Below are 15,409 nucleotides of genomic sequence, written 5' to 3' on the forward strand. Positions count from 1 at the left end.
CAAAACTCTAAACCTGATTCGGTTTCCTCTTCTTCTCCATCTCCAGGTCAATATCCCTTTCCCTAGCTCATGTCACCTTATCATCCAGTGTCTGTAACTGGATCTGCTCACAAACTGTCTGATATCGCTCTTCAACATCTCGTGGTATCTCACCCTCTTCATCCTCTCGTCCGCCACATACTGCGGAATCACTAACTCCCTATCTCAAAACATAGCAGTGATCTATGCCACCGTCTCAGTAGTCTAGCGAAGGTCCTGAAACTCCCTCATCAATTGTTGGACCTCAATTACCGGTGCAAACTCAGCCTGAAATCTCGTCATGAAATCATCCCAATTCATCGACTCAACTGCCTTGCCTCCCAAGGCATGTCCAACCTCCTCCCATTAGTCTCGAGCTCTGTCTTTTAGAAGACAGGATGCATGTCTGACCTTTGCCTCCTTAGGGTAACAACTAGTATGGAAGGTGTTCGTGACATCTGCTAACCAACACATGATCGCAATCAAGTCCTTCTTCCTGAAGAAGTCTGGAACCCCACATGCCTAGAACTCACGGAAAGTTAAAGTGGGAGCTCCCATCATCGCCACCATCTCAGAACAAAAAGCGTCCAAGCGCTCATCCAGAATCTCCATGGTACCATCCTTGACCATACTGAAGATCACATAAGTTTGGTGAAGAATATTGCCATGAACTCCCGCATCTGATCATCCATAAAATAGGTATCATCGTGACTCTCCTTGACTTGAGTATACATCCAGAAGTTGGGAAGGATGGGAGATGGGCTGGTGACAAATGGGACCCATATTAGATTTCTCAAATGTGGTTTCAAGTTTAGGGTGAGGAGATACAGATATGTGGGGTCTATTAATTCTTTTAATGTATAAAAAATAAATACATAAATAAGTAAATTAATTAAAAAGTAAATTAATAATGGCACAATAGTCTTTTTATGTAAGGCATGGACTAATCACACAACAAAAATAAACAGTAGAGACCATTCGAGTTAAAAAAATAAGTTAGGGACCAAATGCACAAATTCTCCCAAACCATAGGGACCATTCGTGTAATTTACTCTTACTTTTCGTTTTGTTCATATTTGGATAACTATTTTTTATACACACCTAGGTAACGAACTTGTTGAAAGTGTTTGCATATGACCATTATGAGTGGATATAACTTGTTGTGGTAGGTAACCGCTTGATGCTATAAAATGTGTTGTTGTGTACAATTTGATGACTAGTTAGTACAAGCATACGAGTCGAAGTTTATCTGTTCCTTTTAGTCCTTGTATGATTAAAAGCGATATCTTGGGCCCCTCGATGATTTTTTTGACCTATGTACCGGGCCCGGTCATAACTAAATTGATGTGTTCGATTAAGTTCTATGTCCAACAAATCGAAAATCGGGAAACAAACCGCTGGACAATAAGTATGGCATTGTTCCATGTATTTGTCCGGTTGATATCTTGAGAACAGAGGATTATATTATCCCTTATCTAAAATGGAGCATCTCAGTTCGACAGAGGCTTTTAAGAGCTACGATTGCTAGTCGGTATTTTAAGTCGTACTTGCAGTTATTGTTATTAGACTTATCCAAGTGGGAGACTGTTGGATTTAGTGTCTAAGCCCATAACTATAATTTGTATATACTTGATCCGAGAGTAGCATGGTCCATTTGGGTTGCATGGCACTGGAAAAAATTGTAAGGATAGACTTGTAAGGAGAGGATATTTATGATTTATTAATATATTATAAGTTCTAATATATTAATATGAAATCATATTATTTAATTAGTATTGATCAAGAATTAATTTGGAATTAATTTTCTAACCAAAAGAGACTAGTTAAATATATGGGGATTGATTGTGTAAATCATTCATTCTTATAAAGTGTGCTTATGATCCATAGTTCTTTATGTTGGGCTAAACCCATGTGATGACCCATGGATACTCCATGGAGGTTAAAACCCATGGAGCCTAAGGAATGCGAAAAGTCATGCACATTAGGGTTTACATGGTGTAACCCTAGTTGGTTCATACTATATAAGGAACCTCATGGCTACCAAAATCGGCACCTAAGTGAGCTTAGAAGAGTGTTAGCCGATTTTTGTGAAGCAAGGAACCCTCTCTCAAGTCCTCCATTGTAGGTGGTGTTGTGTGAAGCATTTGGGGCATCACACTTGGGGTGCTAGGCTATTAAAGGTCCAAGGAATCAAGCTACAAGAAAAGGTATGTCATTCAACTAGATTTTTGTATTGTATATACTCCATAATATTCTAGTTAGGATGATGCCTTGGAAAATTGAAAGTTTGCATGTATAATAGAGAAAACATAGATCCAAGGTATCTAGGGTTGCATGTACACCATAGGAGTGTTAGAATGCTTAAAACCATTCATAACGCAACGACCCTGACCTTACTGACCTCTCAACCTCGAGTCGAAAACCTTGGGCCTCTTGCCTAAACCCTCAAAACTCTAAACCTGATTCGGTTTCCTCTTCTTCTCCATCTCCAGGTCAATATCCCTTTCCCTAGCTCATGTCACCTTATCATCCAGTGTCTGTAACTGGATCTGCTCACAAACTGTCTGATATCGCTCTTCAACATCTCGTGGTATCTCACCCTCTTCATCCTCTCGTCCGCCACATACTGCGGAATCACTAACTCCCTATCTCAAAACATAGCAGTGATCTATGCCACCGTCTCAGTAGTCTAGCGAAGGTCCTGAAACTCCCTCATCAATTGTTGGACCTCAATTACCGGTGCAAACTCAGCCTGAAATCTCGTCATGAAATCATCCCAATTCATCGACTCAACTGCCTTGCCTCCCAAGGCATGTCCAACCTCCTCCCATTAGTCTCGAGCTCTGTCTTTTAGAAGACAGGATGCATGTCTGACCTTTGCCTCCTTAGGGTAACAACTAGTATGGAAGGTGTTCGTGACATCTGCTAACCAACATATGATCGCAATCAAGTCCTTCTTCCTGAAGAAGTCTGGAACCCCACATGCCTAGAACTCACGGAAAGTTAAAGTGGGAGCTCCCATCATCGCCACCATCTCAGAACAAAAAGCGTCCAAGCGCTCATCCAGAATCTCCATGGTACCATCCTTGACCATACTGAAGATCACATAAGTTTGGTGAAGAATATTGCCATGAACTCCCGCATCTGATCATCCATAAAATAGGTATCATCGTGACTCTCCTTGACTTGAGTATACATCCAGAAGTTGGGAAGGATGGGAGATGGGCTGGTGACAAATGGGACCCATATTAGATTTCTCAAATGTGGTTTCAAGTTTAGGGTGAGGAGATACAGATATGTGGGGTCTATTAATTCTTTTAATGTATAAAAAATAAATACATAAATAAGTAAATTAATTAAAAAGTAAATTAATAATGGCACAATAGTCTTTTTATGTAAGGCATGGACTAATCACACAACAAAAATAAACAGTAGAGACCATTCGAGTTAAAAAAATAAGTTAGGGACCAAATGCACAAATTCCCCCAAACCATAGGGACCATTCGTGTAATTTACTCTTACTTTTCGTTTTGTTCATATTTGGATAACTATTTTTTATACACACCTAGGTAACGAACTTGTTGAAAGTGTTTGCATATGACCATTATGAGTGGATATAACTTGTTGTGGTAGGTAACCGCTTGATGCTATAAAATGTGTTGTTGTGTACAATTTGATGACTAGTTAGTACAAGCATACGAGTCGAAGTTTATCTGTTCCTTTTAGTCCTTGTATGATTAAAAGCGATATCTTGGGCCCCTCGATGATTTTTTTGACCTATGTACCGGGCCCGGTCATAACTAAATTGATGTGTTCGATTAAGTTCTATGTCCAACAAATCGAAAATCGGGAAACAAACCGCTGGACAATAAGTATGGCATTGTTCCATGTATTTGTCCGGTTGATATCTTGAGAACAGAGGATTATATTATCCCTTATCTAAAATGGAGCATCTCAGTTCGACAGAGGCTTTTAAGAGCTACGATTGCTAGTCGGTATTTTAAGTCGTACTTGCAGTTATTGTTATTAGACTTATCCAAGTGGGAGACTGTTGGATTTAGTGTCTAAGCCCATAACTATAATTTGTATATACTTGATCCGAGAGTAGCATGTTCCATTTGGGTTGCATGACACTGGAAAAAATTGTAAGGATAGACTTGTAAGGAGAGGATATTTATGATTTATTAATATATTATAAGTTCTAATATATTAATATGAAATCATATTATTTAATTAGTATTGATCAAGAATTAATTTGGAATTAATTTTCTAACCAAAAGAGACTAGTTAAATATATGGGGATTGATTGTGTAAATCATTCATTCTTATAAAGTGTGCTTATGATCCATAGTTCTTTATGTTGGGCTAAACCCATGTGATGACCCATGGATACTCCATGGAGGTTAAAACCCATGGAGCCTAAGGAATGCGAAAAGTCATGCACATTAGGGTTTACATGGTGTAACCCTAGTTGGTTCATACTATATAAGGAACCTCATGGCTACCAAAATCGGCACCTAAGTGAGCTTAGAAGAGTGTTAGCCGATTTTTGTGAAGCAAGGAACCCTCTCTCAAGTCCTCCATTGTAGGTGGTGTTGTGTGAAGCATTTGGGGCATCACACTTGGGGTGCTAGGCTATTAAAGGTCCAAGGAATCAAGCTACAAGAAAAGGTATGTCATTCAACTAGATTTTTGTATTGTATATACTCCATAATATTCTAGTTAGGATGATGCCTTGGAAAATTGAAAGTTTGCATGTATAATAGAGAAAACATAGATCCAAGGTATCTAGGGTTGCATGTACACCATAGGAGTGTTAGAATGCTTAAAACCATTCATAACGCAACGACCCTGACCTTACTGACCTCTCAACCTCGAGTCGAAAACCTTGGGCCTCTTGCCTAAACCCTCAAAACTCTAAACCTGATTCGGCTTCCTCTTCTTCTCCATCTCCAGGTCAATATCCCTTTCCCTAGCTCATGTCACCTTATCATCCAGTGTCTGTAACTGGATCTGCTCACAAACTGTCTGATATCGCTCTTCAACATCTCGTGGTATCTCACCCTCTTCATCCTCTCGTCCGCCACATACTGCGGAATCACTAACTCCCTATCTCAAAACATAGCAGTGATCTATGCCACCGTCTCAGTAGTCTAGCGAAGGTCCTGAAACTCCCTCATCAATTGTTGGACCTCAATTACCGGTGCAAACTCAGCCTGAAATCTCGTCATGAAATCATCCCAATTCATCGACTCAACTGCCTTGCCTCCCAAGGCATGTCCAACCTCCTCCCATTAGTCTCGAGCTCTGTCTTTTAGAAGACAGGATGCATGTCTGACCTTTGCCTCCTTAGGGTAACAACTAGTATGGAAGGTGTTCGTGACATCTGCTAACCAACACATGATCGCAATCAAGTCCTTCTTCCTGAAGAAGTCTGGAACCCCACATGCCTAGAACTCACGGAAAGTTAAAGTGGGAGCTCCCATCATCGCCACCATCTCAGAACAAAAAGCGTCCAAGCGCTCATCCAGAATCTCCATGGTACCATCCTTGACCATACTGAAGATCACATAAGTTTGGTGAAGAATATTGCCATGAACTCCCGCATCTGATCATCCATAAAATAGGTATCATCGTGACTCTCCTTGACTTGAGTATACATCCAGAAGTTGGGAAGGATGGGAGATGGGCTGGTGACAAATGGGACCCATATTAGATTTCTCAAATGTGGTTTCAAGTTTATGGTGAGGAGATACAGATATGTGGGGTCTATTAATTCTTTTAATGTATAAAAAATAAATACATAAATAAGTAAATTAATTAAAAAGTAAATTAATAATGGCACAATAGTCTTTTTATGTAAGGCATGGACTAAGCGCACAACAAAAATAAACAGTAGAGACCATTCGAGTTAAAAAAATAAGTTAGGGACCAAATGCACAAATTCCCCCAAACCATAGGGACCATTCGTGTAATTTACTCTTACTTTTCGTTTTGTTCATATTTGGATAACTATTTTTTATACACACCTAGGTAACGAACTTGTTGAAAGTGTTTGCATATGACCATTATGAGTGGATATAACTTGTTGCGGTAGGTCATAATGGTCATATGTGAATACTTCCAAAAAGTTCATTACCTAGATGTGTACAAAAAAATAGTTGCCCAGATGTGAAAAAACCGAAAAGTTCATTACCTTAATAAGTCATATTCTCAGGAAAATAACTATTGAGAATGTCTAGTATAAATACATGTGTTTTACCTTTGTTTTTTACCTTTTTTGTTGTTCATTCTTACACATTCTTCAATGTAATCACAAAAATGTTTATGATAAAATTTCCAGGAATCATTACATGTAATCTTTAGGCTATACGGTGTGGCTGCGGCCTGGGACCGCGGTTTGTGCCACCTGGACCGCACACACTGCCCCCAGACTGCGGTCTTGCGCGGTTTTGGCTGCACTACAGCTAGTTTGTACCGTGTCATGTGATTGGTAGATGGATATTTGACTGTTGAATGTGGGTTTTGGAGTAATTAATTTTTTTTCTTTTTGCCTTTCTTTCCTATATATACATATCCACTTCATTTGTTTTTAACCACAATACAATCTCTTCTCTCTTTCAAAATTTTAAAAAAAAAATCAACACTCTCTAAAAAATCTCATCTTCTAAAGAATTTCAGACTATTTTTGATACCGCTGTTGTGTGTGCTCAAATGGCGGAACAAACATACAATGTTGTATGCAACAACGCAATTGCTACTTCTCAACGGAGAACACGAAGATATATTTCCAGAAATCGTGAAGAAGCCAACCAACATTTGGTGCAAGACTATTTTGAAGGGAATGCCACTTTTCAAGGGTATTATTTTCGTAGGTGCTTCAGAATGTTCAAAGGTTTATACGAACGTATAGTTGAAGATGTAACGAGGGAGTGCAGTTTTTTTCAACAATGCTACGATGCTAGAGGTACACCCGGTTTCACTCCCTTACAAAAATGCACGGTCGCACTTCGCCAGTTAGCATATGGCATTCCTCCTGATGCATTAGACGAAAGTTGTAGGATGTCTGCTAGGATCGCACGAGACAGTCTCCACTTTTTCTGCAAAACTGTGATTCAGTTTTATGGTCCAAAATATTTATGTAAGCCTACACGTAATGACATCCTGCAATTGCAAGCTCATCATCCTAGTGTGAATGGGTTTCCTGGAATGCTAGGAAGCTTAGATTGTCTCCATTAGGCATGGGAAAATTGTCCTATGTCATATCATGGGCAATTTTACCCGAGGTGATCATGGTCACCCAACGGTCATACTTGAAGAAGTTGCATCACAAGATATGTGAATTTGACATGTTTTTTTTTGGTTCTCCTCGTTCGATTAACGACATCAACGTTCTTAATCGTTCACCTATATTTAACAACATATACGATGGATTCGCACCAGAGTCTTCTTTTGAAGTGCATGGAACGCTATATAAGTATGGTTATTATCTGGTCGATGGAATCAATCCTGAGTATGTTGTGTTTGTTAAATCGTTTACGTGTCCACATGGTTCTAGATGAAAGAAATTCAAGAGAGCTCAAGAAAGAGTTAGGAAGGATGTTGAGCCTACTTTTGGAGCTCTAAAGAAAAGGTGGTTCATATTGAAAAAACCAGCAAGTTATTTAGGCAAGGAAAAACTTCAAGAAATCATGTATACATGTCTCACATTGCATAACATGATTATTGAAGACCAAGGAAGAGCGATATGTGCATTTGATGAGGAAGAAACCATACCAGAGACAACCAATAGAAATTGGTTGCGAAGAGTATATGAACAGGAGAGCAGAGATACGCTGCACTGAAACATTTCATAATCTTCGCAATTACTTGGTTGAACACATTTACGGAGTTCAAAACATTAACCTTAATTTGGATCCACCGGATGACTCCGAAGACGAGTTCTCTGATAACGACTTTGTGTAGTTTGCTTTAGTTATTTTATTTGTGTTTTTTAAGTTTTTAGGATTATTTTAATGTCATGTGTGTGCGTTTTTTTTTTTTTTTTTTTTTTTTTGTAGTGTGATGTAATGTTTTTTGAATTTTTAATGTAATGTTTTTTGTTTTTTAATTTTCAAGTGATGAAAAATTATGTTTTTTTTTATTAAAAAAGAAGTTTCAATTAAAATAGCTAAAAAAACAAAAAAAATCAATAAATAAAAGTGTAGCAGTACTCCCTTGGTGTGGCAAGAAACCATACTTGTGTCGTAAAAAAAAATGACGTGACGCTTATTTGACGGGGAAGAAGTACTATTTCGATGACATCACTCCCTCTAGCATTAGAATCGAGATCTTAGAAGTATCTTAGCCATTCAAAGCTATCAACAATTATAGTGAAGGCTAATTATCCTTAAGAACAGCTATATATTAACGCCCTCATTTTTTGAGGTATTGTATTCACTTCACTATTCTTTTCTTACTTTAGTTTTATCGGCATATGTAAGATTAAAAAAATTAAAAAGTACTTTGACATACGATCTCACCAACTATGACTCGTTTTATCAACATAAAATGCTACAAGGTAGTAGAACTTAAAATAATAAATATTACAAGTCTTTTATTTAACATCCAAATGATCAAATCATAATGTTTATAATTATAAAAAAACGATAAAAATAACAAATGATCAATATGAATTTAATATGTAATATTGAAGATTAAAATGGTAAAAATAATCAGATAAACCTTATAAACCTTTAAAGTTAAATAAAATAAAGAAGTAACATGGAAACATTGTTAAATAAAAGGGGTTAAACGTATTAAACTTAAAACTAAAAAAATCATTTAACGGAATATAAGATGTTAATATTATTGACCCAAAAAAACATGTCACTCTAATAGTAAAAAAAAAAAAAACATTGAAATCGATTATTAAAATTTGATCCCTCAATAAAGTTTTCATTGAAGATGTTCCTAATTTAGGTGTTTGTTTAGGCATTGTTATGTATAGTCTCTGTACACGACCAATTATCTTAGGCACCATTGAATATTGTATTCCTATATTAATGATATAAATAATGTTTGAGCATGACATCGGTCGCACTGCCACTATCTAGATATAAGTTGAGAATTGGTCATTAAATACGGTTTACTGATCGGGAAAATAATATATATAAATGTCGTATAAATTTTTTAAGGTTTGTTAATTTAGTCTCTAAATTATTTCTATGGTTTTATGAAGAAACGAAGTAATTTTTAGCCAAAATGAAAGGGTCACCCGGTTACATTGACAATTGTTGACCAATTCTCCCGTATTGACTTTGAATTTTGCTTATGTATCAATATTTTTGTTGTCGAGGTATAACCTCTTGAAACACCGGACCACTTTATCCCTCCAACATCCAAGCTCACAAACTCCACCTTATACCACCATTAAACCATCCTTACACCATCCCTGCCAAACCCAAGAACTCCAGCCGAACTCCACCCATTAACCAACATTACTACCACCTGAGATCAACCGAACCCCACAACTGACAACCAACTCGACCCACCTACTCTGTATACCACCCCCATCGAAACACATTTCAACCGGAAACAATAACGACCTTTAACCACCACTTCAACCACCAATACCGCCATTACCATCGACAGATCTTTACCCCGTTGCAACCCCTCCTTATCTCACCCTCGTAAACCACCATAGCCGAAGCCTACCACCTCTGGTTCCACTTACCTCAATAAATACAACAACCGAATATCTCAGCTCCATTGTTTCACCTAGCCACCACCTTCATGGCTCCCTTAAACCACCACATGTGAACCCTGGGAACATTTGTCATCACGTTCGTTAAAAACCACCACCAACACCATAGCCAAACCTCCAAATAGGAAACAACCACCTTATACCACCTGTTGTGACCGAAATAAACATCACTGTGAGTTCTACCATCGCCAAACCAACACCGGTAACCACTGCCACCTCCAGTTTAACTCAAAGCTACCACCGCCAATAAAGCCACCTGTTGCATTCGTGTTTCTCACAAACCGAAACCGCCACCTCTACATTCGTTTTCTTACAGTCTGGCATCACCAGCCAACCACCACCCATTCTATCGTTTTTCACATAACTGAAAACATAAGGCATCGTTTTGTTTTTGAGAAAAAGAGAAGAAGAAAGAAGGAAATATTTTTCTGTGTGTGAGATCTCTTTTCGAACCAGAGAAAATGAAAAATTGTTGATTGTTTTTTGTTGACTACATAAAAGAGAAAGAGTGGAAGATTTTAGTGCACAGATGTTTGTCATCCAAACAGACTAAAACAAGTAAATGGACTAAAATGATAGGTTGTCCACAACTTAGTTCCCTCATAAAGCTACGAAAAAACTTAAGTGGCTAAAATGATCAACCTTAGAAAGTTTGTGGGTTATATGTGTCATTTTCTCTTTAATGATAGTTGATATAACGGAAGCAAGAGTAAGAAGATAGTTTCTATTTTTTTTAATCCCTATGAAGTTTATATTCAGTTAAAAATAAACTAGATCAAAAAAATCAATGATAACATGTTTAACAAACATACTTGAATAATTATATGATTCTTTGATGTTGTTGGAGAGAAAAAAAAAAATACAAAATAGATAACTTCTTTAGTGATCCGTAGAAAAGAGAAATAAACACAATGCTAGACTAAAAATAAGATCAACACCTCATCTACATTTTTCCCTTGTCTTTAAACATTGCCAATTTACGAAATACTGGAGCTCTCGTCTGCCTCGAATACATTTCCCTAATTTTGGTAATGGGGCCTATTTTGAGGGCAAAAAATGTTCTTCGTGTTGGTTGGTTACATAAATACATTCAATCCACGCGTCAGATTTCCCTTGCCCTTTCCTATAAATCCGACCTTGCATGAATGAAAAAGGGATCCAATCTTGGTACTTTACGCACATAAACGTAAAAGCGCTCTTAATGATCCTCCGTTTTCTGCTACTTTGTTTTCGTAATCGATTCACCTCTCTCCACTTTATTTCCCCATTTTCTTCTTGAATTCCGCAACATTGCATCTTCTTGTTGCCGTGTTTTTCATAATTTCGATTGAAAAATCTGATTTGCTTTGATCTTCAAATAGAAAGGTTGATATTGGTCAAGAATTTAATGATCTTTGGCATGTGGCTGTGCTTAACGCTTTACGAATTCCAGGAAATGGAAGGCTACGGTCTAGGATTGTCTAAAGAATTCGATTTCTGGGCTAGTGTTATCTTTATGATCAAGGGTTAGTTACTTCGAGGTTAAAAAAAGAAAGATAATTGATATGCTTTAGAGACCGAAATGGGTTGTTGATGAACAAACTGTCCAGATTGAATAGGAGAAGAAGATTTGTTATATGCATACGATCGATCATGGATTGAGTGAAAAGGAGAAATGGGTCCTGGGACTGATGTGTGGCCTCAATGTACCTCATTGGATAATCCACATTCAAGAGAATGTATGCCTGCTATGATAGAAGATGAGGATCCTGAGGATTTTGATCATTTGAGCGAAACAAAGTTTGCTAAGCCTCCAAGAAATGGTCCACCTGTTCGACATAGTCTCAGCGAGGCTTTATTGGTTGACACCTCTAATCTAGTGAGTAAATAATTGTTCATTGTTCATCACCTTTTTTCTATCTTGATCAATCTTTCATACTTTCTGGTTATTTTTTGTTTCCTCTTTTCATAGAAATCACCAAAAGGGCCGCTGTCACCACAGAATGTAAGTTGTGTGTTTTTACCTGTGTTCCGCTCAGGAAGCTGTTCTGAGATTGGTCCAAAGCCATATATGGAGGATGAGTTTATCTGTGTTGATGATCTTCAACAACATTTACATGCAAAACCGGATCACCCTTTAAGTGGAGCATTTTATGGGGTAATAATTAATAAAACCTTCTTTAACTTCTTGATTCCCGGAGACCATTAATGTTCAAGAACGATTATGATCCAATTTATTTCAGGTGTTTGATGGACATGGTGGCGTTGATGCTGCATCATTCACAAAAAGAAACATTCTTGAGTTCATAATCAAGGACTCTAATTTCCCAAATGGGGTACAGAAAGCTGTCAAGAATGCTTTTGCGAAAATCGATCACGAATTAGCAGATCATAGCTCTCTAGATAACTCATCTGGAACCACTGCGTTGACTGTTCTTATATTAGGAAGGTAAGAAAAACTTTCAGGATCCAAATATTCCAATTCATTCACATAAAATAACACTTTTGTAACCATTTATATGTGTTGTGATATTAACAGAAATATGATAATTGCAAATGCTGGTGATTGTCGAGCTGTTCTTGGAAAACGAGGAAGAGCAATTGAGCTTTCAGTTGACCATAAACCAAGTTGTACATCGGAGAAAATGAGGATAGAGAAACTTGGAGGTGTGATATATGATGGGTACCTTAATGGTCAACTATCAGTGGCACGTGCACTTGGGGATTGGCACATGAAAGGACCAAAAGGATCAGATTGTCCATTAAGTTCTGAACCGGAGTTGAAAGAGGTAACCCTAACTGAAGAAGATGAGTTTGTGATAATTGGGTGCGATGGATTGTGGGATGTGATGAGTAGCCAATATGCAGTGACAATTGTAAGAAAAGAACTTATGGTTCATAATGATCCTGGGAAATGTTCTAGAGAACTTGTTAGTGAGGCTCTGAAGAGAAACAGTTGTGACAACCTGACGGTTGTCATTATTTGTTTCTCATTAGAGCCACCACCAAAGATTGAAATACCAAGATCGCGGAATCGGAGGACAATATCGGTTGAAGGGTTGGATGTTTTGAAGGGCGTTTTGCATCACGTTTGAATGTTTTGAAGGGTGTTTTACATCACATTTGAACGTTGATGCGTTTTCTTGTGTAAAGGTTTTAGTCCTAGGGTTTTGGTGTTTGTTGATTTCGGTTGTTTTAGGTGGAAATTAGTCAAATTTCTATCTCTAAGTAGCTTCATTTTGTTATTCTTTTATTGTGTTAATTCTACAAAAAGCCTTCTTTCTTTTGCATGTTAACTTGTTATATAGTTTCTTAAGGATATTTTATGTAAAGATAAGGGGCAGTTTTTTCCATTAGTCGTTCATACAATGGCTGAACTGATGAATATAGTGTTGTATGTATAATATTGTTTACTTTTGGATGGGATAAATTGTTTGACTAAGAGTAAATCATTAGTTAACCTTTCTATTTAAACATGACAAATTTTATAGTTTATACCAATCATCATACAAATCAATCCATGTTTACACTTTGTACAGATTATCAAACAAATTTGAACCAAAAGATAAAAATATAAACCCGAATCTATAAAAAAAGTAATAAAATAACTAAATTAATTAGAGGTAAAAAGTTAGGGCACAAAACATTATGGTTTGAACGAGAACTCTTATAAAATCAAGCAACATACAAACTAGGGCTAAAAAGGTATTTATGTTGGATGAATTTTGGGTGAATTTAAAACTCCAACTTTTTTTATGCAGTCCGATTCATTCCAAAGTTGAAACATATTGGGTACTAAACTAGGTTAAAAATCATAGAACCTACTAGTGCTAATTTTAAATAGAATTAAAAAATTGATTATGTAATAAAATAATATATCATTAATTTAGAAAAACTTATAAATTGTAATATTGCATTTTTTTAATAACTTTTTAATTTGTAAGTATTTAACTATATATGTAAATTCACCTATTTTACCGCCGTGTATGGGATAGAGAGCTTCTACCTATGTTTGGTTGGGAAAAGGTTGAATGGTCCCAATAGGGACGGGAAAAAGCCACTAGAAAGAACGGGAGGTCATCCACCAAGTATCAAGCTGGGTAGTCCACTTTATCCGTGACTCTGAGTACAAGATTTCCGGGATCAACAAACTACCAAACAAATATGCTCGGCTAGACTCTTTTCTCGTATGCCTGGAAAATTCAGTTTTGGTACAACTTAGCTTGCTGCAAAGCCTTTATTTATCATCCTAACACTCCAGATCTGCACTTCCCTTTACTCCATAGAGCTGAAGCCATATAAAAATCATGAGTTTGTATAATGCAACATATATCATTTTTGGAGCTTTATTCTTATTATATACATGGAAGTTGTGACGCACTCACAAGACAAACATGTGGGTTGTAAAAATAATTTATTCTTATTAAACCATTACTTTTGGTGCATGATTTGTGAGAAGAAGAAAAATTTGTAGGCTAAAACATCATTTTTCATATTATAACATACCACCCCAATAAATCATGAAATAACATTACCATATGACAAATTATATATGTTAATAATCATATATATAGATCCAAGAGAATAAATTATAAATAATGTGACTGAATTTACGAAAATAATATAAACAAAGTAAATATATATTTCATTTCATGACTAATAAAACATCATGGTCTACAATACAATCATAGAATTACCATTCTAAGTCATGTTGAAAACTTCTACCTTATATGAAAGTAGATATGACATAATTTTTTTGAATTTTCTATTATATAATATAAGATAATATAAGACAAATACATGAACACATTCATTAAAATAAATAAAAAAACAAACAACAAAACATCCTCCACAATAATTAATAAATGTATATTATGAGTTTTTTTAAATGAGCTGATCGGAAATAGTTTAGTTGAACGTTAGAAATATGTGCATGTACTCTGAAGTTAACAATTATACAATATAGTTTTAAAAAAGATTTGAATACATAAAAAATTAGATGTTAAAATTTTATGATATAAGCCTAAAAATTGTGTATTGTTTAGTCCGGGTTACTTAATATGAAAGATCATAAAAATAATTATTATTTTGAATAACTAAATAAAATTTTAAAAAATTATATAATATAATTACTAATAAATTTTAAAAAGTAAATATAATATTTTGTTAAATGATTCAATTATTTTATAAATGTAAAGAACATATAAAAGAAATATAAATTACAGTTTGTTGAGTTTGACATGTATTTTAATTATATTATTTTATTAATATTTTTATTAACTTTAAGAAAATTATCAATAATATAATAAAAATTATCTTAATTTGAAAAGTAAGTGTATCAATACTTACATGACCAATTTAGAGCAATTTATTATTATATAAAATAAGTAATCGAACCTAATACATATATATTTTTTTTAATTTCTACAATTTCATAAAAATATAAAATTATTATTATATAAAATAGACAAAATTGCAAAACTGGTCCTTGTGGTATGCATTTTTTCTAAGATTTAGTCCAAACCTAAACTTTTCTGGCTTCATGATCATTTTGAGTTAGTTCGTTGTGTTTTTAATCCCTCCGAATAGTGAAATGATTATAATACGTTTGGGGTATTTAGTTTTCATTTTTTTAGTTTTTTTTTAATCTAATACTAATTTATTTAT

At 35.7% G+C, this 15,409-nt stretch overlaps 2 protein-coding genes across 2 annotated transcripts; both read left to right on the top strand.

Moving 5' to 3' along the window:
- The first annotated feature begins 6,732 nt into the window (after positions 1-6,732).
- On the top strand, positions 6,733-7,257 carry LOC145030142 (uncharacterized). The gene has a single exon (XM_078978557.1). The coding sequence runs from the start codon at positions 6,733-6,735 to the stop codon at positions 7,255-7,257; it is 525 nt and encodes a 174-aa protein (XP_078834683.1).
- Positions 7,258-10,896: 3,639 nt separating this feature from the next.
- LOC145029122 (putative protein phosphatase 2C 47) lies at positions 10,897-13,025 on the top strand. Its single transcript, XM_078977742.1, has 4 exons — positions 10,897-11,621; positions 11,715-11,900; positions 11,986-12,191; positions 12,282-13,025. The coding sequence occupies exons 1-4, from the start codon at positions 11,418-11,420 to the stop codon at positions 12,835-12,837; spliced, it is 1,152 nt and encodes a 383-aa protein (XP_078833868.1). The 5' UTR covers positions 10,897-11,417; the 3' UTR covers positions 12,838-13,025.
- The last annotated feature ends 2,384 nt before the right edge of the window (positions 13,026-15,409 follow it).

The sequence above is a fragment of the Lactuca saligna genome, chromosome 2, assembly GCF_052625555.1.
Source record: "Lactuca saligna cultivar CGN05327 chromosome 2, ASM5262555v1, whole genome shotgun sequence".
In the NCBI taxonomy this organism is placed as follows: domain Eukaryota; kingdom Viridiplantae; phylum Streptophyta; class Magnoliopsida; order Asterales; family Asteraceae; genus Lactuca; species Lactuca saligna.